Source organism: Ixodes scapularis, unplaced genomic scaffold (genome assembly GCF_016920785.2).
Source record: "Ixodes scapularis isolate PalLabHiFi unplaced genomic scaffold, ASM1692078v2 PGA_scaffold3__209_contigs__length_174095766, whole genome shotgun sequence".
NCBI classification, from domain to species: domain Eukaryota; kingdom Metazoa; phylum Arthropoda; class Arachnida; order Ixodida; family Ixodidae; genus Ixodes; species Ixodes scapularis.
Window position 1 is genome coordinate 115,923,903 of NW_024609868.1, and position 26,490 is coordinate 115,950,392.

A 26,490-nucleotide genomic window follows, 5' to 3' on the forward strand; every position below is an offset into this window, starting at 1 on the left:
GACAGCACGAGTATACCTGGGCAACTTTCGAGGCGAACTTCCGTTGCGATAAGGCGTGTCAAACAAGAATAAGTAAGGATTTCCGATATTCTTCTCGAAGCGAGGATCGTTGCGGGTTACCCATCGACACTGCTAGAGGCAAAGCACACAGCAGGTATGAAACAGAGGATAGGAGCTCGTAAACTAATTATAAACAGGAACAATATGCACATGTGCACTGCCTATTCTGGCACGAAATCATACACGTCAACCGACAAAAAAAAAAAAAAAAAAAAGCAAGAAAGAAAGAAAAGGCGAGATAAACATTAAAAAATCAAGGGCCAGCGAATGTGGCAAAGTAATTAGGTACCTCGAACCTTTTGCCCTTCCCCGAGCACTAGGAAGCGGGAACCATTCATACAGTTGGACCAGGAACACCATGACCAGGAATCAACGGCAATCCAACCCACTCTTCAATAACTAGGAATGATGTGCCTAGGTCTTCAGTTGAACTTAGCTCAGTAACTTGGGGTAACCGACGCTGACCCCAAATACTTTACGAGGGTCCTAAAGATAACGTTCGCCTCGCCCCCCGCCCCCCGCCACCCCCCCTCCTCGCAAGGCCCTCGTAGAACGATAGCAATTTCCATGGAATTTCGCCGGATCCCACAAATGAGGGTCAAAATAAAAGCTTTATTATAGCTTTATTGTGGCGCGGGGCAGCGATAAGAAGTTATGAGGATAAGCACGGACACTGGAGGTGAGGAGTTGAAAGATATCCCCTCACTCCCACGATATGTTACGTCATAAGGGCGTAAGATATCCTGCGTTTTCTCGATTTTTTTTTGCCGCATGTTTTTAATTCTATTTCTCGGGATCATGTTAGAACTATGGCGTCTTCTGTAGCACGGCCGCTCGGTCCGAAACGGCGAGGCGCGCAGCAGGGGCGACCACCGCGGCGCTGCCGGCCAATGACAGCTAAGGCCCCTGGAATGGCAGCTAATGAGAGCCGCTGTCCATAACCGGCGCTGGTTGTTTTCTTCCGTGCTCCTCTCCGCTGTTGCTGAGCGGCGTCAACGCGGCCAGTTGTAAACCGATCAAACTCGCCGTCACCTATGTACGGCGGCGAGACGTGGCGGGCCGTACCTCATTTTTGATGGAGCGGCCGTGCCTGTTGCATTGGATGATCTAACGCCGAGATATAATTATCTCGTTCTTTTAAATAATATTTATTAATGACAGTTTTCGCGCCGCGTAAATGCCTCTTCTTTTTTTTTTTTTAATAGGGAGCGTGTAAATTAGACCTGGTTTAACAGACCAGCAGCGTTACAAACGCTGCTCGTAGTTACGCATTTCTGCAGGGAACAGCAATGCAAATTACAAGAGTACTAAAAATGTAGCAGATTTTATATTTTTATTTTAAACAAGCTCTAAAAGACATTAACACATTCCGCATATCACTAGATAAAAGAAGGTTAAAAGTTCAACGATCCTTGAAGGTCTTTGCACTTGATGTCACGCGACATACATCAACACTATACCTTGCCACTCACGAACTGGTCCCTAGTTGTTATCAATTCAAAGCTTCATCAAGTCGACGTTTTAGGTATTGAAAAGGTATACATGCATATTTGGGCGGACCTTTAAGATCTTTGAACGCTCTTCCAGTGATGTGCGGAATGTGTTTGTGTCTTTTACAGTTTCTTCGATATCGGTGCTACTCGCTGAGCCTGCAGGTTCTATTTGGCCACGGAGCGGCACCGTCGAGCCGTCATCTTAGATGTTGCGTTTGGCGTTTTTCTCATTTGGAGCCTGGCGGCTTGACTGTCAGGTCATACCGTTGGTCGCGTGTTAAAGCAATTGCTTCTAAGTTAAATCCGCTTTGCGCTTTGTTAATCTAAAAAAAAAAAAAAAAATATCACGGCGATTTTTTTAATTTTTTTGTTTGTTTCTGTTGCAGAAGCCGTTAGCACCGCATGTCCATTCGAGGGATGGTGAACTGTCACTGTGTTACGTTGAGCATGTTCTAATCGTTTGAGGGAAAAGGCCACCTATGAGAACTGCGAAAACTCGAACAACCAGCGGTTGTTCTGTCGAATCCGGCGTGCGGACACCGACGAGTTTTCCGCCCAGTATACGGAAACGACTTCGTGATTTGTGGGGAAGCTTGCTGCGTAAACGAGGTCATTCTAAAATGACAGTAGAGTACACTAGAGCACTATATAGCTCCTACGGAGCAGAGTAGAGCAATCCTTTGAACCCCGTGTTTTGCCGACAACATGGCCGACAGAGCGGCTCGGCGCGAGTCACGTGGTACTCAGGGTTCCAGGAGGCGGCCCGCCCTATGGGAGAATACATGGAGATCGACACAACACGGCTGAATAAAAAATGTACGGCGAGTTCACACTTTTCAAAACTAGTCTGTCGTAAAGGTAGTAAAGCACTAAGCACTTCATCAAAGTTTTAATAATATCGGATGCGTGTGCAAATTTTGAGAAGGCAATTTCCGAGGCAATGGCGTTTGAAGCAGACGATTTTTGCTCGCAGCGGAGATGGGCTTTTCGGGTTGGCCGGAGCGGGTCACGTGAATGGTGTGACGTCGCCGTGTCGTCTGCTGCATGATGCCGCTCAGGCAATCTTTTTTTATAAGTTACGTCCTTGCGTGGCACAAAACTTAGCGCAAATTATTCTAAAATGTTCCATTATTATATCAAAAATAATTGCCATTCCGTACATTCCCACAATACTGAAGAAACAACGATTTTCTCACGTTCTCCACGCAATTCTGACCGCAGTTGGAACCTCCGGGCGTTCGCCACTAGTCGCCGAGAGACGGCGTTCTAGATTGCGCTACTCTGCTCCGAAGGAGCTATATAGTGCTCTAGAGTACACGAGACAACAGGCTGCTGTTACGCATTATCTCATCGTTTCGTAGGGCGAGTGGGTCGCTGCCGCGGCACTGCTTTACTTTGTACAAATGAAAGATACTTTTCGCATTCAGAAAAAAAAAATAGCTCCGTAAAATCAGTTAGCAGCATTAATGATTAATTATAAACCCAGATAGGAAGCCACGCGGCGCGTCTGTGCAGAGAAGCGACCACCGTGGGCACGGCACGGAGCCGGCTGAGTGGTGAGTGCGCTGGCGACAAAAACGAGCGGGGAATGGCATTGTTCCAACCGTGATACAAAGCACGAAAATAGAAACAGAACCCTGCATATCGTAAAACAACCTCAAAACCTGAGATCTTTTGACAATCCCGGCTGGCATGTGACACGGGAAAACGGAAGGTGCAGCGACATCGCGGAAGGAAAAAGAGACCTCGACGATGGCAGCCGCGGCGCTCGATGCCAGCGTACCAAGCGAGTGACGTCAAGTGAATACCGCCTATAAAAATCTCAAATCTGCTCCTTTTTGAATATTCCCGCGTGCATGACCGGGAATAAACGCTTCTCCGTTTATCTAGAAGTTTCTTGTTTTTTCTTACCCCGAGCGTAAGAGAAAAGGAGGCCAGAATGACCTTGCTTAGTCAGTCCCTCCCTAGCTCTCTACCGCAGTCAAAAAAGTCCGGCTCCTCGCGGAGGGTTACTGATTTGCCCCTTTGTGTGGAGAAATAAGATACATGCAGGCGCATTTTAGATTAAATATGTGCTATCTTATCGAGACGTACATGGTTCGACCGCCCAAAACATCTTCTTCCTCCAGCAAATAAATCTTGTATGAACTAGTTCGCGCGGCGTATGAACAATACTTCCTTTTTTCTTTAAAGGAGCGGTGCAACGTAATTCAATTGGAATGTTTTTCTCTCTACACGAGCTTACTGGCACACCTGGGATTCAAGGATGCTCACACGCAACGCCATTGGCCAAGAAACTCCTTTGTTGCGGTGTAATTTCAAGGACAAAAGCGATCATTTTCATTCAATCTCTCCTTTGCAAAATTTGATGACGTAACGTGGGGTTCGCAGTACACCCAAGTGACGATATTTGAATGCGGTTCATAGATTGGACCCGAGCATTGCGTGGGCACTCGACGTCGGCTCGTGACAATTGCTAGCTCGAGAAGCATTCGGGTTGTGACCCGTGTCCAATCGCTGCAACGACGACAACAGCCGAGCCATAACAATGTCTGGAACTCAGCGCGTGTCCTGCACTTTGCCAACCCCAGCGCGTGGCTATGATCAACGCTGGCGGCATATAATCGGCTCCAGATCACGTGGCCGCTTGTTCTGGCTGCGAGTTGAGGGGGTGAACGCTGCTCGTTTTTCTTAAATTTTTTTCTGGGACTTCTATTGCGTGGGGTGAAAAACGAACGCGTGTTTCATAGGTCATTAACGTAAGGGATCCGTTTTAAGCGGTATTTGCGCAAAGTACAAAAATTGTTGCATAGCTCCTTTAAGTGGAAACGTGTATAGGTCGAATATTCGAGATGGCGAGCATGAGTAGATAAGGAGACGAGCGCGGTATGCCGATTCATTCTCTCGCGATGGCCAGGGGCCCTATGTTGCACGTTTTGGACTCCCACGGCGACTATGGATGAAGGAAGTGACGTCAACAACGCAGCAAACGCAGTTTGGATGTTGATTTTGTTTTCTTCTGTCAACATATAATCTGCGTTTGCTGTGTGATTGACGTCACTTCCTTCCCCAGTCGCCATGGGAGTCCAAAAGGCGCAACATAGGGCCCCAGCTGTCACGCCGACGCATCGTCGCTCGCGGCTGCTTACTCGACGTTTTGTTCTTCCTTTTGTTTCTGACAGAACTTTCGCCAATTAAACATTTATTTTCAGTTCATTATTCATCGTCTCGTCGCCTTCATCGGTCACAATATCCGCGCATACGAGACAAACGCTCTTTTATCGCTCTAGGACATGAAACATCTTTTGTCTTGGGTTATTTAAAACAATATCAGTAGGTAACGTCGAGGTTGCTAGTTTGTCTGATATTATCTTTTTTTTATAATCAAGTGAATAACTACAGCGTTCATACCACACCTCCTTGAACGACCATCTAACGGCAGCAACGAAGCAGGTTGCAACACACGAGAAAAAGAGGTATGCAGACCGTGCCACAATAAAAAAATATAAATAAAAATAGAACACGCAAAAGGAAAACAAAGCTCCCATTGTGCCCGATGCTTACAACGGCAGAAATAGTACCGCGAGTGGACGTTACTACGACGTTGTTTGTTGACACCAGCCTCGAACACAATGAGCCCTTCATAGTTTTCACTATCAGGACCCCTGGTCACATCTGCCCTTAGGTGACCTTGAGAAAACATAGCGGATATTTGGGGGAAAAGATAGCCGCGTTTTTCTTGCCGCGAACATATACTACGCATCGCAGTATGCACAGCCTCCGACCAAATGAGGCTCTAGCGCAGTGGTTCTCAACCATCGATGTTTCGCGGACCCCTTGTGGATCGGCGGAGATGATGGAGGACCGCGTTCGTGGTGAGGGAAGGTATAGGTTAAATGTAATAATGATATATAAACTGAATTTAACTAAGGGCCAATGGGAAGTAGTGTTCCCTTATTGACAGACACACGACAGAACTCGCCCGAAAGTGGAAAAAAATTCCTTCTCGATCTGAAAAAAAGACAACTTTTATTGCCAGGCCAGACTGAGGAGGCAGGGCTTCGCGGACCCACATTTAAGAACCACTGCTCTAGCGGATTAGACCGGATGTCAAAGACTTCGGAGGCTACCGCGATCTAATTCAAAAGTGATTGGCCGAAATTTTCAACGAGGCATCAGGAACGCGCCCAATAAGGGTTCGCTCTAAAACTTGGGTTTCTGGTCCAGGTCAACAGCGCTAGATTTGAGCGGTATGGCGAAGCGTAATTTAATTTTGCTGTAAGAAAAACAAAAACAGTTCGTTTTTTTAAGCATTTACAAAAAATAATAAAAAGCATCAAAAGACTTTAAATGCGCAATACTAATAATAATTTAAAAAAAAAACGAGAAACGAGAAACGAGTAAGACGGGCTTCTTCCTGTCTTTTTTAGACGTAATACTTCCCAGTAATTTCATGACTTGATTCAGATAACACGAATGAGTGATAGAACGATACACGGAGAGACGGAGGAAGAGAGTAAAAAAGGTCGGTAGCTCCAAGTCGGGCATTTCTAAAAAAAGGGGGCGGAGTCGGGGTGCCGTTGACACCCGTGAGTCATCTCCTTGAGTGCCACGCGCCTACGCCCAAAGGTAAACATCGCGATCGCCTTATACCAGAACGATCTAGAAACGTTCGAGTGCCGTACTGTAATTACTCGGGGAGGATCAAGCACGGACGGGCTCGTTTGCATCATCATCATCGCCCATCGGGACTTCCGAAGCAGCGCGGGAGTCATATTTGCGGTGAAGCCCAAAAACGTGCTTGTGTTTACACACACACACATGAATCGCCGCTGATGGAAGTAAACCCGCGAGACGGCTGCGTCGCTTGCGTGCTTGCTTTGTGTCAGCCTTCCCAAACTAACTTAAAACCCCTACTAAAACCAAGGAAAAAAAAATGGACAGGTTGCCCGAAGCGGCACGGCAAAAGACGTCGCGCCACAACCTTGAAGGCAAAAGAAGCGCTCCCGCCGCACCCGCATTTTTTATGATTTCAGGCGTCAACGTCGCGTTATATTTAAATCGTACTCGTTTATTATTATTTTTTTTTAATTTATTATTTTTTATTATTATCATTTTTTTTAAAGCAGACGACACTACGGCAAGGTGCACGTTTTGAAAGGTTCTGTTTGCAGAGAGGAATCCGTGCCCTGGCGACAAGCCGGCGCCCGCTGTCACCACTCACCGTAAAACTTGTCCTCGTCGGCGACTGTCGTCGGCGTGGTCACGTTGGCAGCGTCGGCGGCATCTCCCATCTTGGCCATCTCGAGGAGGGCTCCCTGGGGGTATCCGGCACTCGACGACATTGCGCAGTAAATATCCGACCGGTGCTCGCTTCTGTCCGTTCGCGGTTCCACCGGTGGTTCAGCCGGACGGGTGACGCATTCTCCTCGAAAGACACGGCGATCGAGCGGACGACACAACGACACCGCGAGTGCTGGCCGGAGAAGGCGTTGACGCTTGCTCGGCGCTTGGCGACTGACAACAAAGCTCCCGACGCCGCCGCCGCGTTTCCGTGGCGGATGCTCGGCTGTTACGAGTCCTTTGCCCTTCCCTTCGTTTTCCCTTACCCACCACTTCGCTGACTGACTTCGCTCGTTACTTTGTTGTTGGCGTGAAATAAAATCAAAATCAAACGTAGATCGTGACACAACCGTAGTCAGTCGGCGCTTCGGTGAGACTGGTGCCGCCATCTAGCGACTGTAAAACACAATGTTAAGCGTGGCGGTATTCTCGTGCGATTCAAACGATCCAAAATCTTTGTCGATGCTGATTCAAGGCAATTTGACTGCTGGATTATCTATTTGTTTGGTGAAAATTTTGACGTCAGTTTCTCACGCCGAGGTTGATTTTGGGAACGTGTTTCCAAAATTCTTAGCAAAAAAAAAAAAAAAAAGTCATGAGCCATTTTACCTTGTGAAGGTGGATGACCAGCAAAGCTGTTTAGCGCACGACGCAGACGTGACACGGAATTTTGACCAAAGGTACGAACACATTTATTGTCTTGATCGGTGGTCATCGTGACGAGAGGTGCGCACACACATATCGAGGACTACCGCCGCCCCGAGGAGCCGGAGGAAACTAGACACGCGCGACGGGACCACCGCCCGGCGGAGGAAAGGAAACAAAGTACTCAAGCGCTTTGAACAACGACAAAAAGAAAGCGGTGCACCTCCTTCCTCCTCTCCGCTAACTTTTTCCGCTAAATTTAGCGGAAAAATTATTTCGCTAAATTTGGCCAGGGAGTTTTTTTTGCTCATATTGGCGGCGAAAGTTTTCCACTGAATTAGCGGGGAAAATAGAGTTTTTGACGACGCACACGAAAAATTCACAAAACCCTAGCCATAAACAGCTTTGCTGTAAAAGAGAATTAGAGTGTCGTCATTGCAGTGTTGCCAACCTCCGCAGCCGTTACTTTCCCAAATTTTATCAGGAAATTCCCCAGATTTCCCTAGATTATCAAAAAAAGTGTTAATTTGCATCAATTTTGAGATTATCGTTTTGGAATAACTTATTCCTGGTAGTTGGATGGCCATGTAAAGGTTAAACTTGCTTCGTTAAGACATTTTTACATAATTATTCTTTGTTACTTTGGCCTTGCGCGCCCCCCCCCCCCCCCTCCCTTCCTCAAAATCGCTGTGAGTTACCACTGGAGATTATCTCTGGCCCTACGATATACAAAGAAGCCTTTTTCCCGCTGCGCTCGGCCGGCACGAGGAGGAAAAGGGGAAGGAGCGTGCCTCTAAAACCCTCTGAAACCCATTAAAGGACAACTCCGCTTCTTTTCCGGGAGTGCAAAACTCTACAGTTCTCTTTGTTATCATCTACAAAACCCCCATGGCAAATATTACGACGGAATTCCGCCTAGAAGTTCATTAAAATCGCTGTCAAAGTTTGACAAGCACGAATCCGCTGGTTTTGGTTGAGACGTGCGGACCAGACAACACTGCCCGGCTGCATTTCCGCTTCCTCCAAATTCCTTCTCCCGGCACGTCCGCGACGTCATCAAACATGTACAGCTTCTTTTTTTTCTTTTTCAATTTTGTTTTCTTTCCCGGGGAGAGCACGGGTGGCGCCAGCGCCGTGAAAGACGTGAGTGACGCGCTCGGCCGGCCCCGGCGCTCGACTATTGATACTACTGATAAGCCGATCGCCTCGTTGAGCGCGGCTTGTGTTACATCGCATACTTTTGAACACCAAGTAAAAAGAGGAGAGGAAGCTGCTTTTGTAAGAATTTTGAGTGACAGGTTAATCTTCTATAATCTTCTGGGGGGAGAATAGCGACGCCTGTGCTAATCCAGGAGGCACAAAGGAGGATCCTGATAAGAGGGGAGCTTCTTCTTCCCCTTGTATATCACGTGGGTGTACATGCTTAGTGATGCCGAATATACAACGTTGTCCGGCTTTGCCATCGTTTCGGTTTCGGTTTGTGATCATGGCTAGAGTAAAATTATACGAAAAATATTTTATTTTTCGTGAAACAAAGGATTGGGGATTGTTTTTGAGTGCTTCAAAAAGCAAAATCGGCCACTATCTCAAAATTTTTGAAATTAGGCGGAGTTGCCCTTTAAAGATCGATCCCTCGATGTGAAACAATTTTCCTTTGCCCCTAGACAATGACGGAAATCCCTAGATTCAGGGAAAACTCCCTAAGGTTGGCAGCACTGCGTCATTGGTACAAACTTGGTTGAGGTTTAGCTTTGGCGCCTGGAACGCGTCTCCGACTGGTGTACATACCAAGTGTATCGGGTCCAAAAAAATAAGGTCTCTCGATTTCCACCCTGTGACATCAAAGAAGTATCATGCTGCAATAAAGTGGAGATTTGGGCCAGTTGGTTCATTGCAAACGAAAACAAATTGCACTGAAAAACTCAGGGACACACACGAAGGGAAACAGGACAAGGCGCACTCTCGACTGGTTTATTGAAACTGAATAGATGACATAGCCACAGAAACCTTGTTCATCTTATCTACTGAGTCCACGTTTCAGAAATTAAAGCTCATCTGTAGATAAAGACAGGGACGTGTCACTTGTACAATTTTTCTCCCTGGTCCTAATCTCAAATTTCTCATGTAATTCTCGCGACACTTTATCTTTGTATCTAACCAAAATCTTACTGTCATTCGTAATATATATATATATATATATATATATATGGGCAAAAGTGATGTGCGCAGACACAGCAGCCGTAGGATGATAAAAATAAAATTCTAATTTAATGGCGAAAAAAGTCACGCAAAAAAAAAAGTGAAGTGCCGGAAAAAAGTTGTATTAGTTTACGGGAATAATGAAGACTAGGCACAAGAACGAATTACGCGGGAAAGAAAATCCTAAACAGGAGGGAGTAAAAGTCAAAGTTAACACACAAGAACTTACAAAAATAAATTGTTAAATGAAAAATAAAGTAAAGTATTGACAATAAAAAAAGGAATAAAAATAAGAAAGGGGCCTGACGTCCGTCGACGTTTCGGCAGTGGCACTGCCTTTTTCAGGACGGGAGCCCATATGGCGTGGTAGGTTAGTTTTATAAGATATCTAGGGAGAGGGTTAGTTAACGCGAAAGTTCGAAGGGGTTTGTAGGGTGAGGGAAGCACAGGGTGGACGAGTCCAATTTTGTCGCGATGAGGGAGGCGGTTCAGGGTTTTGTTCACAGGTGCACTGGTGGTATGAAGGAGCTGGGGAACACAGAGGGGATAAGTTTGATCTTGGCGCGATGAGGCATGACGATTGTAGGTTCTGTTCGCCGGTGCATTGGTAGCAGAAAGGGCTTGCAGGGAGAGGGAAGCGCTAGGGGAAGATAAGTCCACTTTTGTCGCGGTGAGGGATTTAGGTTGTGGATTTTGTTCGGGAGCTGCATTCCTGGGCAATTACGGTGCAGTGAGTGAGTCGTGGCCCCCTTGTATGACCGGGTCTTGTGGGGCCCTCTTCCTCCTTGTCCCCGAGGGCTGGTACGTCCAGACCCCCCTAAAAAAAGAAAGAGAGAAAAAAAAATTAAGCAGGGCGGGGATGTCGCGGCAGATGGTTGCTTAAGCTGTGTATTGTTGACAGAGTGCCCAAATCTTTGTTAATTTTGCACTGGAATTTATGCATTAGGAACGACTCGCGAATTTCTCTACTTGTTTGAGTCTTGAAGCCACTCTGTATTGGTGAATTCGGGTGGTCGCCTCTCTCCTCTGACCTCTATTCAGCAGAGCGCCCCCTCCCCGCCGCCAGAGCTACTCTGGATCCTTTTCAGCCGATCACAACTGCTGGCTTCGGAGAGCTTCGAGATTCTCAGACCAGTCACGGAATTAAATTTCTGGACATCGGTAATGCATTAAAAACACGATCTTATAGCGTACGGTGGACGATTGAGCAAAATTTACTCTCGCAACGTGATGAAATAACGGTACTCATCGGAGTATAAAAAAAAAAAAAAAGAAAACAACAGTATGCGAATTGATTTTTGCAGAACGGAACGAAAGCCAGCGCTTGGAAAGAGTTGTCAACTCATCGCGTTTTCGACAGTGAACGCGCTGCGATAGCGGTCATGCGTACGACTGAGCAGGCGAATATAAAATGGTTAATAAACCGCATTTTTCTCACGGCGAAATATCGTGCAAGCATCGCAGTGTGACACAAATCCCAGTGCATTATATTCGGCTCTACCTTTATTTTACAACACAAACCTTTGAACGCACTTTTACCAAACCTCAAAAATTTCTTGAAGCGACTACAAAATCCGGTAGAACAGCGGCGAGCTTTGCGAGCTCTTTCGTCGTCGGTTAGGCTTAGCGGATTCACCGCCGTGAGATGAACGATCTTGTGAAGGCACTGGGAACAGTTCAAACGTCGGCTTTTCCTGTTACGGTCGCAAACGAATGTCGTCCCGTCCGTTGTAATCCTCGCACCGTCTAATGCACAAGCACTTTGCAGAACCACACATCAATCTCCGTCATGCCGGACCCCGCACACCACCACAGATCACTGCCGGCCATCGTCAAAAAAAACCACGTGATCACCGTCCAGCTGACGCCTGCGCCGCTCCGCACTCCGACGGCTACAGACGGAGTGCCAGAGAGCGCTCTGAGAGGGAGAGGCGTCCTCGGAATGAACCACCCGATCAAGCCACAGCACTCTCTTTCAACCACCCGATTTCGCGCGCTCTGGAAAGAGCGCTCGAGAGCGCGCAGAAAGAACCACGCGAATTCGCCATCAAGATGACTAATTGTGCCTCCGTTATTACATGTCCCTTCTGGCTGAAATGTTTGGATACTGGAAGGTCGGGTTTGCTCCAAACGTCGGACTTATGGCCGTTGTATCTTTGACGAAACGTGGATTTAGTTTGTCCAATGTACTGCTCTTTACATTTGTGACATTCAATAACGTATATTACATTGTCTGAGTCAGTCGACATCGCTGCTAATCGTTTGAGGGAAGCGCGAATTTGTGCTAGATACACTGTTAGTGGAAAGCATTTAACGGCATATTTTGCAAAGAGATTTTCCACATGGTTTAGATCCCGTTGGTTTTGAATGCCTTTGTTTATTTAGTTTTGCATGCACGAGATTGTCACGAATGTTTCGAGGTCGTCTAAAAACCGCCCTATAGGGATGTCCCGAACCTGCCGAGATTCGAGTTCGACAAAGTTTGACTATCTCGAACTTTCAACGTGATGTTCGACAAACGTTCGACTAAAATTCGACTTTTGTGCGCATGCGAAAAAAGAAAAAGACTGTTGACTTTTTTGGCGGAGGAAAAGTGCAACATTTGATGGGTGTTTTGGCATCACTGGTTCGCATTACTAAAGAAAACATTAAAAGCGAATATTTTCGGTTTTATAAGGTGTAAACATAACCATTGTATAAAATATAACATAAATTACTTTCTTCATTCCTTCCCCAAATTCGAAATATTCGATTAGAAGCCGGGCAACACTGTCTACACGTGGCTTGCACAGGACGTCATTTCCGTTGCCCACCAGAGAAGAGGGGAAGAAGGAGCTCCCCTCTTATCAGGATCCTCCTTTGTGCCTCCCGGATTTGCACAGGCGTCGCCATTCTCCTCCCAGAAGATTATAGAAGATTAACCTGTCACTCAAAATTCTTACAAAAGCAGCTACCCTCTCCTCCTTTTACTTGGTGTTCAAATGTGTGCGATGTGACGTCAGTGCAAGGAGCCTATATGTCGAACGTCTTCGAACTTTAGTGAAAGTCGAAGTTTCGGCGAACCAGTCTAATCTTGAGGTTCGACGTCAAAATCGAGGTTTGAGAAAAGTTCGCGACACCCCAATTCTAAATTATAGAAAACGGCACGTGACCACGGAGAAGAGACTGAGCACGGCTCAAACCGGCCAGTTCTGGATCGGTGGTTTTCGGGCGGAAAGAAAATGAATTTCGAGCCTCAAATAGTGTTCTGGATAGTTGGGCTGTCATAAGCCTTGTATAAATAAAAACCTTGGCAATCGTAAGTACCCTGTCAGTGTCCCTTTAAACCGTACCGAAGAATTAATATCCCCCAACGCTTGAAAAACCCTAATTCTCAAAGCCATATCTGTTATACTTCGTAAGCGATATAGAAAGGCAGATACAGCGTTCTCGTCAAATAGCCTATATAAGTGCTACAGGAGAAATGTTGATCGAAAAAGAGACCCAGATATTTTACCGATAACGCATACTCCAGTGGAGTGCATTTACAATATTGGCAAGCAGACCGATGTAGAACCAGAGGAGGGGTAAGTTCTAATGTTTTGTGCGACGGAGGCATGCAGTACGGCCTAGTAGTAAAGCTAGTGCTCACGTGCTCAAGCTGCGATTTCATCGAGCGCCACTTTTAGTCATCAATGAAAGTGCCCAGAAAACTGAAAAGAGAGCCACTGCCCTCGCGGACTTCTGTGCCACCTTAAACCTCTCCCACTTGGGGCTTCACCACAAGGCCTTCAGGGGACACAGTTACACCATGGTGCAAACTTGCCAGGGAACAGCAGAAGCCACAGAAGCATCAAGTGTGCAAATGGTCAAGATGCTGTACCGGAAATTCCTCAATCTCTTTAGAAACGTGGACATCATTTTTGATAGGACGTGGAAGACTCGTGGGCACAACTTGAACATTGCAGTGGGGTGTATACTCGAGCTCTACCCTAGCCTGGTGCTGAACCATGTTGTCCTCTCCAGGTACTGCCGAGGCTGCCAGGGGGCACCTGACCCAGATGGCAACGGCTATGGTTACTGGGTTTTGAACAAGTGCCTCAAGAACATCGACTGTAACGCTAAACGAATGGAAGCCAAGGCAGTCCCGATCCTGTTCGAGAGGTCTCTGCAGAAGAGTGGACTGCCTGAACAATGTGCACATACGAATAGGGGGCGGCTCTTCGCACCTTGATAGAGAAGAAGGCATAAGGGGAGCCTTTTGGAACAAAAGGGAAACTGACCCAGGACAAAATTTAAAAAAAAATCATGTACTACTATGGATCCGCATTGAAGACCTACAGGCACGACGTCCCAAGGATGAAAAAGGCGGTGCAGGCAACTTTGTTGCACACGACGTCGACAGACGAAGCCCCGGACCGCAGTCTTTGTCTTGAAGGTGACGGTTCTTGGTGCTTCTACACAGTGGCGTCACAAGGGTGGGGGGGGGGGGGGGGCGGACCCCCCAGAGTGCAGCGCTCAGGGGGGTGTCGCGGCGGGTCACGAGAGCCAAGGGAGGGGGGGGGGGGGGGTGTTGCGGCGGGCTACCGCCCCGGGTGCCGCTGACCCTAGTGACACCACTTCTCCTACAACCGCGCCCTTGCCAACCACGAGCCACCAACACACAAAAACCCTCTACCAGGCTTCATTCGCACAGCACTGGAGCCGGTATTTCTGAGGCTGGGCGAAGAGGCCCTCCTGTGAAGCGCTGCTTTGATGGCGTGACACAGAACGCAGTTGAAAGCCTACACTCGGTGATCTGGGCCAAAACTCAAAGAGCGTGCATGAATCTCTGCTGGCCGTGGAAGGGGCTGTCGCTGAAGCAGTTTGTCATGCACTTCAACCAGGACATGGCGAAGACCAGCAAGGCAGTAGTGCAGAGCAGCTCGGCTACACTGGGTGCTGTCTGACACGCAGGAGCCTCGTGAAGGACAAACAGAGACTCCGCAAGGCCGACAAGGCTTACACAGAGAGTGAGAAGGTGAAGACGATGGCCCAAGAGGCACAAGCCCGACATGACCAAGGACTACTGCCTGGGTCATGTCGGCCCCGGGCTCGCAGCCGAAAAACACTAACGTGATTTTCTGTAATCTTTTTAATGGCAATTGTTCGACTGCGTTTTTGAAAACATTGGCATAAACGATTTCTAGAAAACTTTGTATTTTTGCGCTGAGAATAACCGCACTGCATCAGAAGGGTTTCCTTTTCTATAAATTTAGTAGTAAATGTTCTAACATAAAAGAAACTTCAAGTGCGATTTTCTCAGCATTGTTTTTTTTATAAGGTGCCATTTCCTTACAGACGCTTTCATAATGTTTGTATAAATGAATACCAGTGAACTTGGCATTGTTCTTCTTAGCAGCAGCTAAACTACATACTAAATTTTTCGTTTTCGTTTTCATTGAGCCTGTTGACTAAAAGTAATTAGCTCAAATGTTGACTAATTAGCGGCAGATTTTGTTTGCTTTCACGTTTGTAACTTATGTACGTCAAAATAACTGGCGTCATAAAGTTTCTATTAGCTTTAGAATGTATGGTGGACCCTTGCAGCTCACTGCACATTGTTAAAAAGAAGGTATTTTTAATGAAAAATTATTATAATGACTTGTTAAATGATCTAAATGGAATTTGATATTTTGCCATAACTTTTGTTCTGAGGGAGATATGTGAAATATAATTCCAGATATGAAATCTCCATTAAAAAGCATATCAGTATGCCAATTAAAAAAAAGTATAGCTATATAAAAGATAAATTTAAGGACCCGCGTCGCCCCTTAGCTATTTTAAGTATCATATAGTTTTGATTAAAAATTATATCTGCTACATTATTTCTGAAACGTAGCCTTTCATACCCAGAATAGTAGGATACATTGTTGGGCTAGTTGGTTCATCTTAGTTAAACATATAAAATAGCGCAAAAAAGACAAGGACCAGAAGTATACAGAACAAGCTCTAGTCCTGTATACGTTTGTCCTGTATACGGGTAGCGCTTGCCCTGTATACTTCTTGTCCTTGTCTTTGTTGCACTATTTTATATGTTTAACTAACATACCCAGAATGTTTTGACACAGACGTAATTTTATTAATTGTTTTTAAATTGTTTTCTGTCATATGCGGTATGCTGGGTTTCAGCATCTTATTGTGTGGCCGACTGAAGCCCCACAATACCCGCCCCGGGGTCTGCAGTTCCGCAACACTTCGCACGAACGTATTATTGCACTCGTAACATATCTGATCTACATCATTATATCCGAATACTTTTTTTTTATTATGTAATCAATGTTTTCCTTGTATTTACCCCGACTGTGCGCATGCACAACATCCCAAGTCTTCTTAAAGGGGCCCTGCAAGGACTTTTTACTGTTTTTTTTTTTAATTTGCACCGAACGTGAGCGCACTGAACGTAGTAACTTAGTGAAACTTTTCTTTTCGCGAAATTCGCTTTATTTTAAAAGTTATAGGCAATTTAGAATTACAAAAACAAGCAAAAAATAACCTCCTTCATGACGTCGTAGGTCCTGGCTTGAGTGGCCGTGAACTAGAGGAGGAATAGTGAGCTCATCGAGCGCTCACGGCCGCCGCACTCCGTGTCGACGGCGCCAGAGGGCGCCACTAAAGCATGTCCTGGATAGGCGGTATGCAGCGGGCAGCCAAAGCGGCTTTCATTGCGTTTGCTGCGCGATTAAACACTAATTCGGCATGACACTTCATTGGCCACAAACGACAGCAAACACGGGGTAAAGATCAGTTCAGAATGGGAGCCCACTTCGCGCTGCGAAACGGCCAAACCGCAAGACAAAGCCTCTCGCGGAAGGCCTTTGGAACGCTCGGAGCCGGTCGGATCTTCCTGTCCATACGACTGCAGCGCCACCGCGTACATCCGGGATTTTTCCGTGTCGGCGCCTTATCCCACTACTCTTTTCTAGTATGCGCCGCCTTTTCCACCGCTTGGCGGCGGGTATGTTGACGGGTCATTTCTTGTTTCCGTACTTTATAAACTGCTTATCTTTCTTTTTTTCATCTATAATAGCTAGTGAACAAAAACTACTTTTATAAATAATTGAAACGGTTCGCTTCACTTATATTTTGTATTTCGACCAAAAAGAAGTTTTTAGTGGCTCTGACCAGCCCAGGACCAAAGACGTCACAGTTTGCGCGCTTTCGGTACCGTGGGTCGCCCTCGTCGGTGGAGGAGGTTTCCGTGTCGTCCTGTCAAAATATGGCGCACTGATATTTAGCTACTCTTTCCGTGCCCGCTGGCTTGCCCGAACCCCAAGACACGTGGAAACCGCATAAAAGGTAGACGCTTAAATTATGATTGCAGGGCCCCTTTAAGGCTTTTATGATGACGCTGGAAACGTGCAACATAATACCTGTACCTTTCCTGTCTTGTTGGGGCTGTTGCTCTGAACGTGCGAAACACATGTACGACGAAACCGTCCGATCTGACGTGCGAACTGCCGGAATGATCTTCGGGGTCGAGGGTTTTCGTAGCAACCCTCGCCTCCGACCGTCGTATTGCCTGATCGGACGTCGGATCGGACGGTTTCGTCGTACATGTGTTTCGCACATTACGGAGGCTTCTAAATTCGTTTTTCAGAACTCCATCCCCTGGATCAGCTTTACATCTTTGCCAGAGTTTACCCTTTGTGTGGCAGAGCTCCATAATTTCTATGGACATCAATTCGTTCGAACGTTTCCTTCGTTTCAACTGAATTTTTCTCTCGCAAGCGTTACATATACTTAAAAAATCTGAGTCATCCTTTGGTATGCCGTGACATTATCAAACGAGACTAGAATGTTCGTCATATTCATCAATTAATTTATCTACTCTTTTATTGTCCAAGACCAATTTGTATTGACTTTCTGGTTCTTCAATTGGAGCCCACAAACACAAAAAGGGATATAAAATAATGATATGCCACTTTTTGCTTTATAAACCCTGACACCGTTTTTAGCTCGGTCAATCTCATAGCAATGTGATCGATGTAATTTGTAACTTGTAATTCGGTAAACTAACTAACGCTTTTAGGACCTTTCGACGGCCCGCAAAAATCAGTTTTTCAACTTATCATGCTGCAATTTACTACAGAGGTGCAAGGAGGTAGTGAGTTTACAGTAAAAAAATCAAGAAATCAACTTATTTGATATAAAAATGAAATAGCGCAAAGGTTAGACAAAGGATAAAGGATATATCCAACTACCCCACTTCAATATCTTAGTACAAAATCTACTTCGTTCAAAATACAAAAACAAAACAGAAGCCGGTTTCGGGCAATCTACGCCGCCACTTCGCAGGCAATGCACGCGCAGTAAGAACTGCTGCCGACAGATGGGAGTTCACAGCGTCGAGAAAGCGCTGGGTCACGTGGTTTATAAGCCGCGTTTGCAGAACGATGTGCGCGGAGGTAACAAACGCCTTCGTCGTCTGCGACCGTCTCAGACACTGTAGTCTCAGCAACATCTCCTAGAAGTCGAGGCCGGCCATAGTGCTCTTCTCGTGATGTCGCGAAGGAAGGCCATTAAAGGGCTACTCCACCGATTTTTTCATTGTCTCCGATTTGCTTGAAATTTTGCTAAACTAACCAACAAACGTCGCGAAAGTAGTATCCCAAATATTAGGTCAAAATATTGTTTTTTCGCGAAGTTATTTAATTTACAGTTTTGGTCCTCACCGTGTTTTTCAAGCTCGAAGTCTCTACTGGCAACAATGAAAAAGTGACGTCAGTGGAAGGCAGGAGTTCACTCTTTGGGCTGTAGATTTTGTTTTAAACTGATTCGAAGCAGTTTCATGGTGTCAAATGAATGCTTGGGAAGCTCGCTGCAGTACCCGCGCTCCAGCACGGAACAAATGATTGGCATATTCTATTTTTTGGCTGCTTGCTCGACTGGCAAGCCTGCCTGCCACTGACGTCACGGCCCTGAAAAGCGCGCGTATATTTGAATGTTGGTTTTTGCATCATTTTCATTTGCCGATTTGGGGGGCGCTGTCTGCTGTTACCTACGGAAGACGTGCTTCGCATCGGCCCCGTGTTGCTGATCGATTTATTGCGTCCAAATCATCGACACCTCGGAATTTTCGGTGCCAATCGAACGAGCAAGTCTTCCCGGTCACGGGGAGGTATCGGCAGTGAGTGAGTGTCGATTTTTGGCGATTTTGTGGGAGTTTGCGTGTTCGCCGGCCGGGTGGGGCCGCTAGGCCTAACTCGAGCACGTCGGATCCTTTCGGCGGTTCTACGGTGGATGTGGCCAAGAATGGCGGTCCGATGGTCGTCTCGATGGTCGGGGAGGATGTCGACCCTGATTTTTGTGCAGGCTGGATGCGCGCTCGGGCACGCGGGGGTACTCAGGTGGAGAAGGAGCCCAGGCCTAGTTCCTACGTGGCCCGGAAGGTCATCGAGAAGGTCGAGCGCATGGGGAGGATGCCGAGAGTGGGACTGGAGGGCGAGAACAAGGTGGTGGTGAGGCCGCGAGGTGGCCTGGATTTGAGGAAGACGTCGATCGTCGTCGTGGCGGACGCAATCCGGGCGGCGGCTGGGATCTCGGAGGAGGAGGCCTCGTTGGATACGCAGTGCCCGAACGTGCAGCAAAATGTGGTGGTCATCAGTACGGGGAGCGACGCCAGGGCGGTCAAGTATGCTGCGGTGACGTGTATCTGCGTGGCGGGGAGGTCCTACGAAGTGCGGGCTTACGTCACGGCTCCCTTTGACACCGTCAAGGGGGTGATCCGTGGCGTCCCGGTGCACCATACGGCGGAGGAGATTGAGCGACTTCTCATCGGGCCCAGGAACCCGACGGTGCGAGCGGCGGAGCGTATCGGCTCTTCGGCAACGGTCGTGGTGATCTTTGGGGGTGACGTAGTGCCGCATCAGGTGTTCTACGGCGGGAGTGTGTTGCGGTGCTCCCTGTACAGGAAGCACTATGAGGTGTGCAAGACGTGTGGCCGTGTCGGTCATCGAACTGATGTGTGCCCAACCCCCGGCGTCAGACGGTGCTTGGGATGTGGCGGAACTCCGGACCCGGGACATGCGTGTAGTCCCAGATGTGGCTTGTGTGGGGGTCCACATGTTACCGGGGATAAGGTGTGTAATAATCGGTTTCGTACGCCGTACATCGTTCATAGGCGGCTGTGGGAGAGAGCGGAGCGGGGTCTGTCCGGGGATCGGCCGTCTCCTCCCCCGCGGGGTTCTGCGGAAGAATACTCTAGGCTGGGGAGGTCTCGCTCGAGGTCGCGCGAGTCTGAGAGGCCGGCGGCACGTAGTCGCAGCAGGAGCACAAGTGATCAGGTCACGTGGGCCCAGGCGGTGCAGTCTGATCGGGGGAAGGTTGCTAAGATCCGCAAGGATCGCAGTGTCTCGGCGCAGTTTTCGGCACCCTCTCCGAAGATAAAAGCGCACCCGCCACAACAGTCTTCGCAGTCGGCGGCAAACGTTCCGTACAGTGTGTAAAACTGCGTTTTTTCTACCTACAGTTTCCGATGCGCTGTGATCTACCGTGGAAGCACACCTCTGCGCCTCGACCAGACCGATTCCTCGTCAACTGCGTACCGAACAAGATGCGAGGCTGTCTTCACTGACAAGTCATCCTGCCCACAGCTACGCTATCAGCCCGCCGCAAGGATCGCAGTGTCTCGGCGCAGTTTTCGGCACCCTCTCCGAAGATAAAAGCGCACCCGCCACAACAGTCTTCGCAGTCGGCGGCAAACGTTCCGTACAGTGTGTAAAACTGCGTTTTTTCTACCTACAGGTGAGCGTTATTCCTGCTATGTCTTAGATTTTGCATGCTTTTGCCGCCGACTGCAACACTTAGCGTTATTGAATAGCCTTTTATGCCTATTATGAAACTGATACAGTAATATGGCTGGCGCCCAGCACGAGACCTGTTTGGCGTGTGATCAGGCATTGCCGGGTGATGGGGTTTTCGTGACATGTGTTGAGTGCAAATTTTCTTACCACCTTGGAGATTGCTCGGGTGTTCAACGACCAACTAGTAAATCGAAGGGTGACTGTCTTCGTAAAAATTGGCGGTGCCCGTCATGTGTAACTGCAAAAAAGAGAAGTGCCAGCAAGGAAACTACCCTTGATATACCAAGCATGCTTGTCAGCATAAACGCCAAGCTAGAGAGCCTTCTAGGTCTTAAGGAAACGGTTGACAGCATCGACCAATCGATTCAAGTTATGTCTAAAGACTATCAAGAGCTACTGGGAGAAGTGCGAAACCAAGGTCAGGAAATTAATGATCTAAAAAAGCGCGTGGAATGCCTTGAGAATGCTGATAACACAACGGAAATGCAGGCACTGAAGTCGGGCCTACATGACCTTGAATGGCGCAGCAGGCGTTTAAATCTGGAAATTCACAATGTTACACCAGCTGAAAATGAAAACCTGATGACGAAAGTAAACGAGGTAGCACAGAAACTCGAGTTACCAGCGCTCGAGGCAAGTGACGTAGTAGCTCTTCACAGAATGCCATCGAAGTCCGACAAAGTTCCCGGAATTATCATACGTTTTGCACAACAAGAAAAACGCGACGAGTGGCTTCGGAATAAAAAAAAAACTTGCACGCGGTCAGCGAAGTATTTATATTTTAGAAAACTTAACCAAACAAAACAAGGCACTTCTCTGGATCACAAAAGAATGGGCAAAGCAAAGGTCCTATCAGTTCGTATGGCACCAAAATGGAAAAATTCTTGTCAGGCGTGGGGTGGGCGAGCGCGCAGCTGTTGTCAGATGTGAGGATGACCTGCGAAAGCTGTAGTAATATTTTTTTTTCCCTTCTTTGAAAGTTCACTTGGTCGTTTATCGTTTTAATGCTTGGTCATGATTGTTTACTTCCATGTGACCTTGAGGCATATCTTGGTACTGAACGCCATGCTTTCACGAAATATTTTCATGTGAATGCCCAATCTGCTAAAAATAAGAATATAGATTTCGAAGTGTTTTTTAATCAGGTTCCTTTTTTGTTTGACGTAGTAATGTTATCAGAAACGTGGTATCGTAATGATAGTGATGTTTTGAAACTTCCTGGATACGTCAGCTTTTCGTTAAATCGCACATCTCGCCGAGGTGGCGGAGTATGTCTACTAATTAAAGACACAATTAACTGTGAACTATTGTCAGATTATTCATGTATTACACGGGACTTCGAAGTATTAACAGTGCGCGCGAAATGTGTAATAATAAGCGTGTTTTATCGGCCTCCAGATGGCAATAGTGAGAACTTTTTGGAATTTTTCAACACATACCTTCGTTTTGTCAATGATAATGGTTATACCGTAATTTGCGGTGGGGATTTTAATATTGACATGCTGAAAGATACTGCATTGAAGAGAGAAATGAATATGATCACAGAAACCAATGGGTGTATGAACACAATAAATATTCCAACTAGAGTTACTGTAAGCTCTGAAACATTAATTGATCTTTTTATTAGTAACGCCGATAGTGAAAATATAAAATCCGGAGTTATAAGCTACCATTTAAGTGATCACCTTCCAATATTCATGTGTTTGAAAACTAGGAACCCTAAACAAAATAGAAATAATGTATCATACCCGTTTCAACATATAACCACCGGAAGGTTGAATGCCTTCAGACAAGAAATTGCAGATACTAATTGGTGTGATATGTTTGGTTCAGAAGATGTAGACGAAGTCTATGGACATTTCCTAAAACTATTTAAAAGCATTTATAGTCGTCATTTTCCGTACAAAATGTTTAAGGCAAGTAAAAAAATCAGGAAACCGTGGATAACACCTGATTTACTTGAAAAAATTAAAACAAAGAACGCGATGTACCAATCATTCGTTAAATCTAGAGACCCGCAAAGTCTACGGTCCTTTAAAATATATCGCAACCAACTAACAAAATTATTGCGTACAGCTAAAGCTGAGTATCACGATAAGGTGTTTAGGGGTACAAATGGTCGTACGGACTTGGTTTGGAAAAAATTAAATTCAGTGTTAAACCTTGGTTCAGGCCATCAGCCAGTTGATAATATTAACCGGAACGGTGTGGACCTAAGTGGCCTTTCCTTAGCGAATGCTTTCAGCGAATATTTTGCGAATTTATCTACAACAAACGTTAGTACTGATCCTTGCAGATACATAGAAGTCAGAAATAGCCATTCCATGTTTCTTGAACCTGTCACAGATGCTGAGGTATTTTTTACATTTATGCAATTAAAAAACAGCTCTAGCTGCGACTGCGATGATCTTCAAATACGCCCACTAAAGTTCGTTATTGATATATTAGTGCCGTACGTAACCCATATTTTTAATCTTTGTTTTTCGTCTGGAGTATTTCCTACGGCGATGCAACTGGCGAAGGTATCTGTCCTTCACAAGAAAGGAGATAAAAATAATTTCAGCAATTATCGACCGATTTCAATTCTTCCCTTATTTTCTAAAGGCCTAGAAAAAGTAATACAGTCCCGTCTCGTACAATTTGTGAATAAGCACGATTTACTCTCATCTTCGCAGTTTGGTTTCAGAAAAAATCGTTCCACGGAATCAGCCCTCTTATCCCAAAAAGAATATATATTACAAAATTTTGAAGAAAAAAGAACGGTTGTTGGCGTGTTCGTAGATTTTACAAAAGCCTTTGACTTCGTGGATCATAACATTCTGCTTTGCAAACTAAATTACTATGGTATTCGAGGGTTGCCGTTAGCACTTCTCAAATCATACTTGAGTCACCGCCTTCAATATATTAACATTAGTGGTCATTCCTCTGATAGAAAGCGTATTATTTCAGGGGTCCCACAGGGAAGTATTTTAGGGCCCCTTCTTTTTAACCTGTATATAAACGATATTGTGAATATAGACCCTGTTGCTAAATTTGTAATTTATGCAGACGACACTAGTATATTTATTTCCTCTTTAAATAGTGATGAAATTGCGGATGATGTTAATTTTACTTTGTCAAGGTTGGCGGCGTGGGCAAAGGAAAATGGATTAAGTATTAACACTGCAAAGACAAAGGCTATTTTCTTTCGTCCAAAAAATAAACAAATTTTTATGCCAAGGCCTATAGTATTTAGCTCAAGCCCAATAGAGATCGTGGAAAGTTTTAAAACACTAGGTGTCTTCTTTTCTGAAAATATGTCATGGGATAGCCATGTAAATTATTTGATTTCCAAATTGTCACGTGTTGTTGGTTTAACGTATCGCCACAGCCAATTTCTACCAGTTCGCGTGAAATTAATTATGTACAATGCTTTGTTTTACTCACTCCTCAGTTATTGTAACCTTGTCTGGGGCACAACAACGGCATCCAACCTGAACAAAATTTATCTGCTTCAAAAAAAAATGTTAAGAGCCATCTTCAACGCGCCTTATGACTCTCACACTGAGAATATGTTTAGAAATCTGCAAATATTAAAAATTCATAAGCTATCTGATTATAGACTTTTACTCACCATTAAGAATGAAATTAAAAAGGAAAGTGTTCTTTTAAACCAGATAGTTAGATTAGAAAAAAATAATACGGTTTACTTGACCCGCCATAATGAATATTGGAAGGTTCCCACATGCAGGTCAAATTATGGGCAGCAAATGCTTCGGTGTTTAATTCCAAAACTTCTAAACAACTTTGAAAAGGAAAATGGAAATATAGAAACCATATCTACTAAAGAGTTGCGTAATATATTTTTACATATTTAAGTGTTTTGTGTCTTGTTTCTGTTATCTCATTTGATAATGTATAATTTTCTGTATAATTTTTTTTTTTTTTTTTTTGCACGAAAACTGTTTGTTTACTGGCTGCCGATGGGGCTGAGGGCCAGTCAAGCTTCTTGTTGAAGCTTTTTCCCTTTCGCTCCACCATTTCTTTAAATGGAAATAAAGATTATTATTATTATTATAAGTTGCGTGAGGAGAATCGTAGGCAAGCTGCTGAGGTCGTGGAGCTGAGAAGGGAGAACAAGAAGTTAGTGAAGACCGTGGAGGAGCTGAAGGCACTGGTCGAGGGCTTGGTTCGTCGGCTGGAGAGTTCGGCTCCTCCCTCGGGACCGGAGGACTCCGCCCCTCCCGCCAAGCGCAGGAGTGTGGAGGCTCGCAGACGTAGGGGGGAGGGTGTTGAGGACAGGTTTGAGGAGATTGAGGGCCGTGTCGGTGTGGTGGAAGACGGGGTGAAACAGCTTAACGAGAAAATGGATTCGATCATGAAGGTGCTAACGGCGATGCAGGGTACTTTACAGCGAAATTCAGAGGGACAATGGCATCAACCTTAAATATCTGGGTCTGGAACTGTAACGGTTTTAGGAGTAAGAGGGCCAGGTTACAGCAGTACATTAGGGGTAGGGGGGTTAAGCCGGATGTGATAATGGTTCAGGAGGTGGTACGGGAGGATGTGAGTCTCCCCGGCTACGTCACGTACCGGTCTAGTGGGGGTCCTGCGGGCCGCCGCAGGGGGGTCTGCACGTTCGTGCGGCGGAGTCTTCCGGTCCTAGTGCACGAGCTTAAGGGGGACGAGAACGTCGAGAGGGTGTTGACCGAGGTGTTAGTGGGTAGATTGGGGGTCTGTCTGTGCAACGTGTACAGTAATCCGCGTTTCGGCAGACAGAGGTTCAGGAATCTGCTGCATGGATGTGCGCGTTGGGCCGATGGCAGGGGCTTAGTCGTTTCCGGGGACTTTAACGCTAGGCACGAGTTCTTGGGCCACGCGGCTACCACGGTCAAGGGGAGGAATTTGTTCCAAGACGCGGAGGAGGTGGGGCTGATCCTCGTCACGGATCCGGGGGTGCCGACGCGGCCCGCGCGGAACGCGATTGAGAGGGATACCACCCCGGACCTAGCCTTCGTGGACGCTCCCGGGGCGGAGTGGCGGAACGCGCTGGAGGATCTGGGTAGCGATCACCGTTTAGTGGAGCTCTCGGTTCCCCTGGCGGTTCGGAGGAAGGAGTTTAGACCCCAGGGGTTGGTGAACTGGGATGCCTTCAGGCGGCTGGGTCCAGAGGGGGAGATAAGCGATTTGGGGGAATGGTCCGCGAGTTTGGTGGACGCTGCCAGGTCGGCTGAGCGGCCCGTGGTGGTGGAGTCGGAGGATGTGGGGCTGGTGGATAGCAGGTTAGGTGCGCTTGTCGAAGCCCGGGACTCTCTGCGGAGCCGTTAGCGGGAGCGGAAGAACAACCGTGCGCTGCGGAAGCGGGTGGCGCAGTTGAATGAAGATATTCGGAGGCACTGTGAGGCCCTGTCTAGGCAGCAGTGGGACGATGTGTGCAATAGGGCGGAGGGCAAGATGCATAGTGGAGACACGTGGAAGCTGCTGCGGCACCTGCTGGACGAGTCCAGGACGAGGAGCTTCCAGTGTAGGAGAATGGGGGAGGTTGTCGGTCGGGCTGTCAGGGAGCTTGGTGAGGAAGGGGTTAGAAGGCAGTTGTTGGATACGTTCCTTCCGAGTTGCGGCAGGGAGGTCCACCCGGAGTACACGGGGGTTGACAATGCCGAGTTGGATAAGGATTTCGAGCTGTGGGAGGTTAGGGCTGCCTTGCTGCGGATTAATCGGAGGTCGGCGCCCGGGCTGGACCGGGTGGATAATAAGATGCTTGGTAACTTGTCTGAGGAGTGTTTGGAGGCCCTGCTTGATTTCTTCAACAGGTGCTGGAGGGAAGGGAAGCTGCCTGCGGAATGGAAGAAAGCCAAGATGGTTCTTATTCCGAAGCGTGGGAAGCCACCGGGGCTCCAAAACCTTAGGCCGATCTCGCTCACTTCCTGTGTGGGGAAGGTCCTGGA

The 26,490-nt window shown here is 46.8% G+C and overlaps 2 protein-coding genes across 2 annotated transcripts in view; both read left to right on the plus strand.

The window, feature by feature from the left end:
* Positions 1-26,490, plus strand: part of LOC8025703 (choline transporter-like protein 4) — a 647,806-nt gene that overhangs the window by 168,734 nt on the left and 452,582 nt on the right. The gene's annotated exons all lie outside the window — the stretch shown is intronic.
* Positions 18,746-26,490, plus strand: LOC120837665. Its single transcript, XM_040207190.3, has 2 exons — positions 18,746-20,110; positions 24,624-26,490. Exons 1-2 carry the CDS (start codon positions 19,025-19,027, stop codon positions 24,987-24,989), a joined length of 1,452 nt encoding a protein of 483 aa, XP_040063124.2. The 5' UTR covers positions 18,746-19,024; the 3' UTR covers positions 24,990-26,490.

Coding starts and splice junctions, on each gene's coding strand:
- LOC120837665 (XM_040207190.3), top strand. CDS start 19,025: ATGGTCGTCTCGATGGTCGGGGAGGATGTCGACCCTGATTTTTGTGCA. Junction 20,111..24,623: donor AGATCCGCAAGGATCGCAGT/GTCTCGGCGCAG, acceptor TATTATTATAAG/TTGCGTGAGGAGAATCGTAG.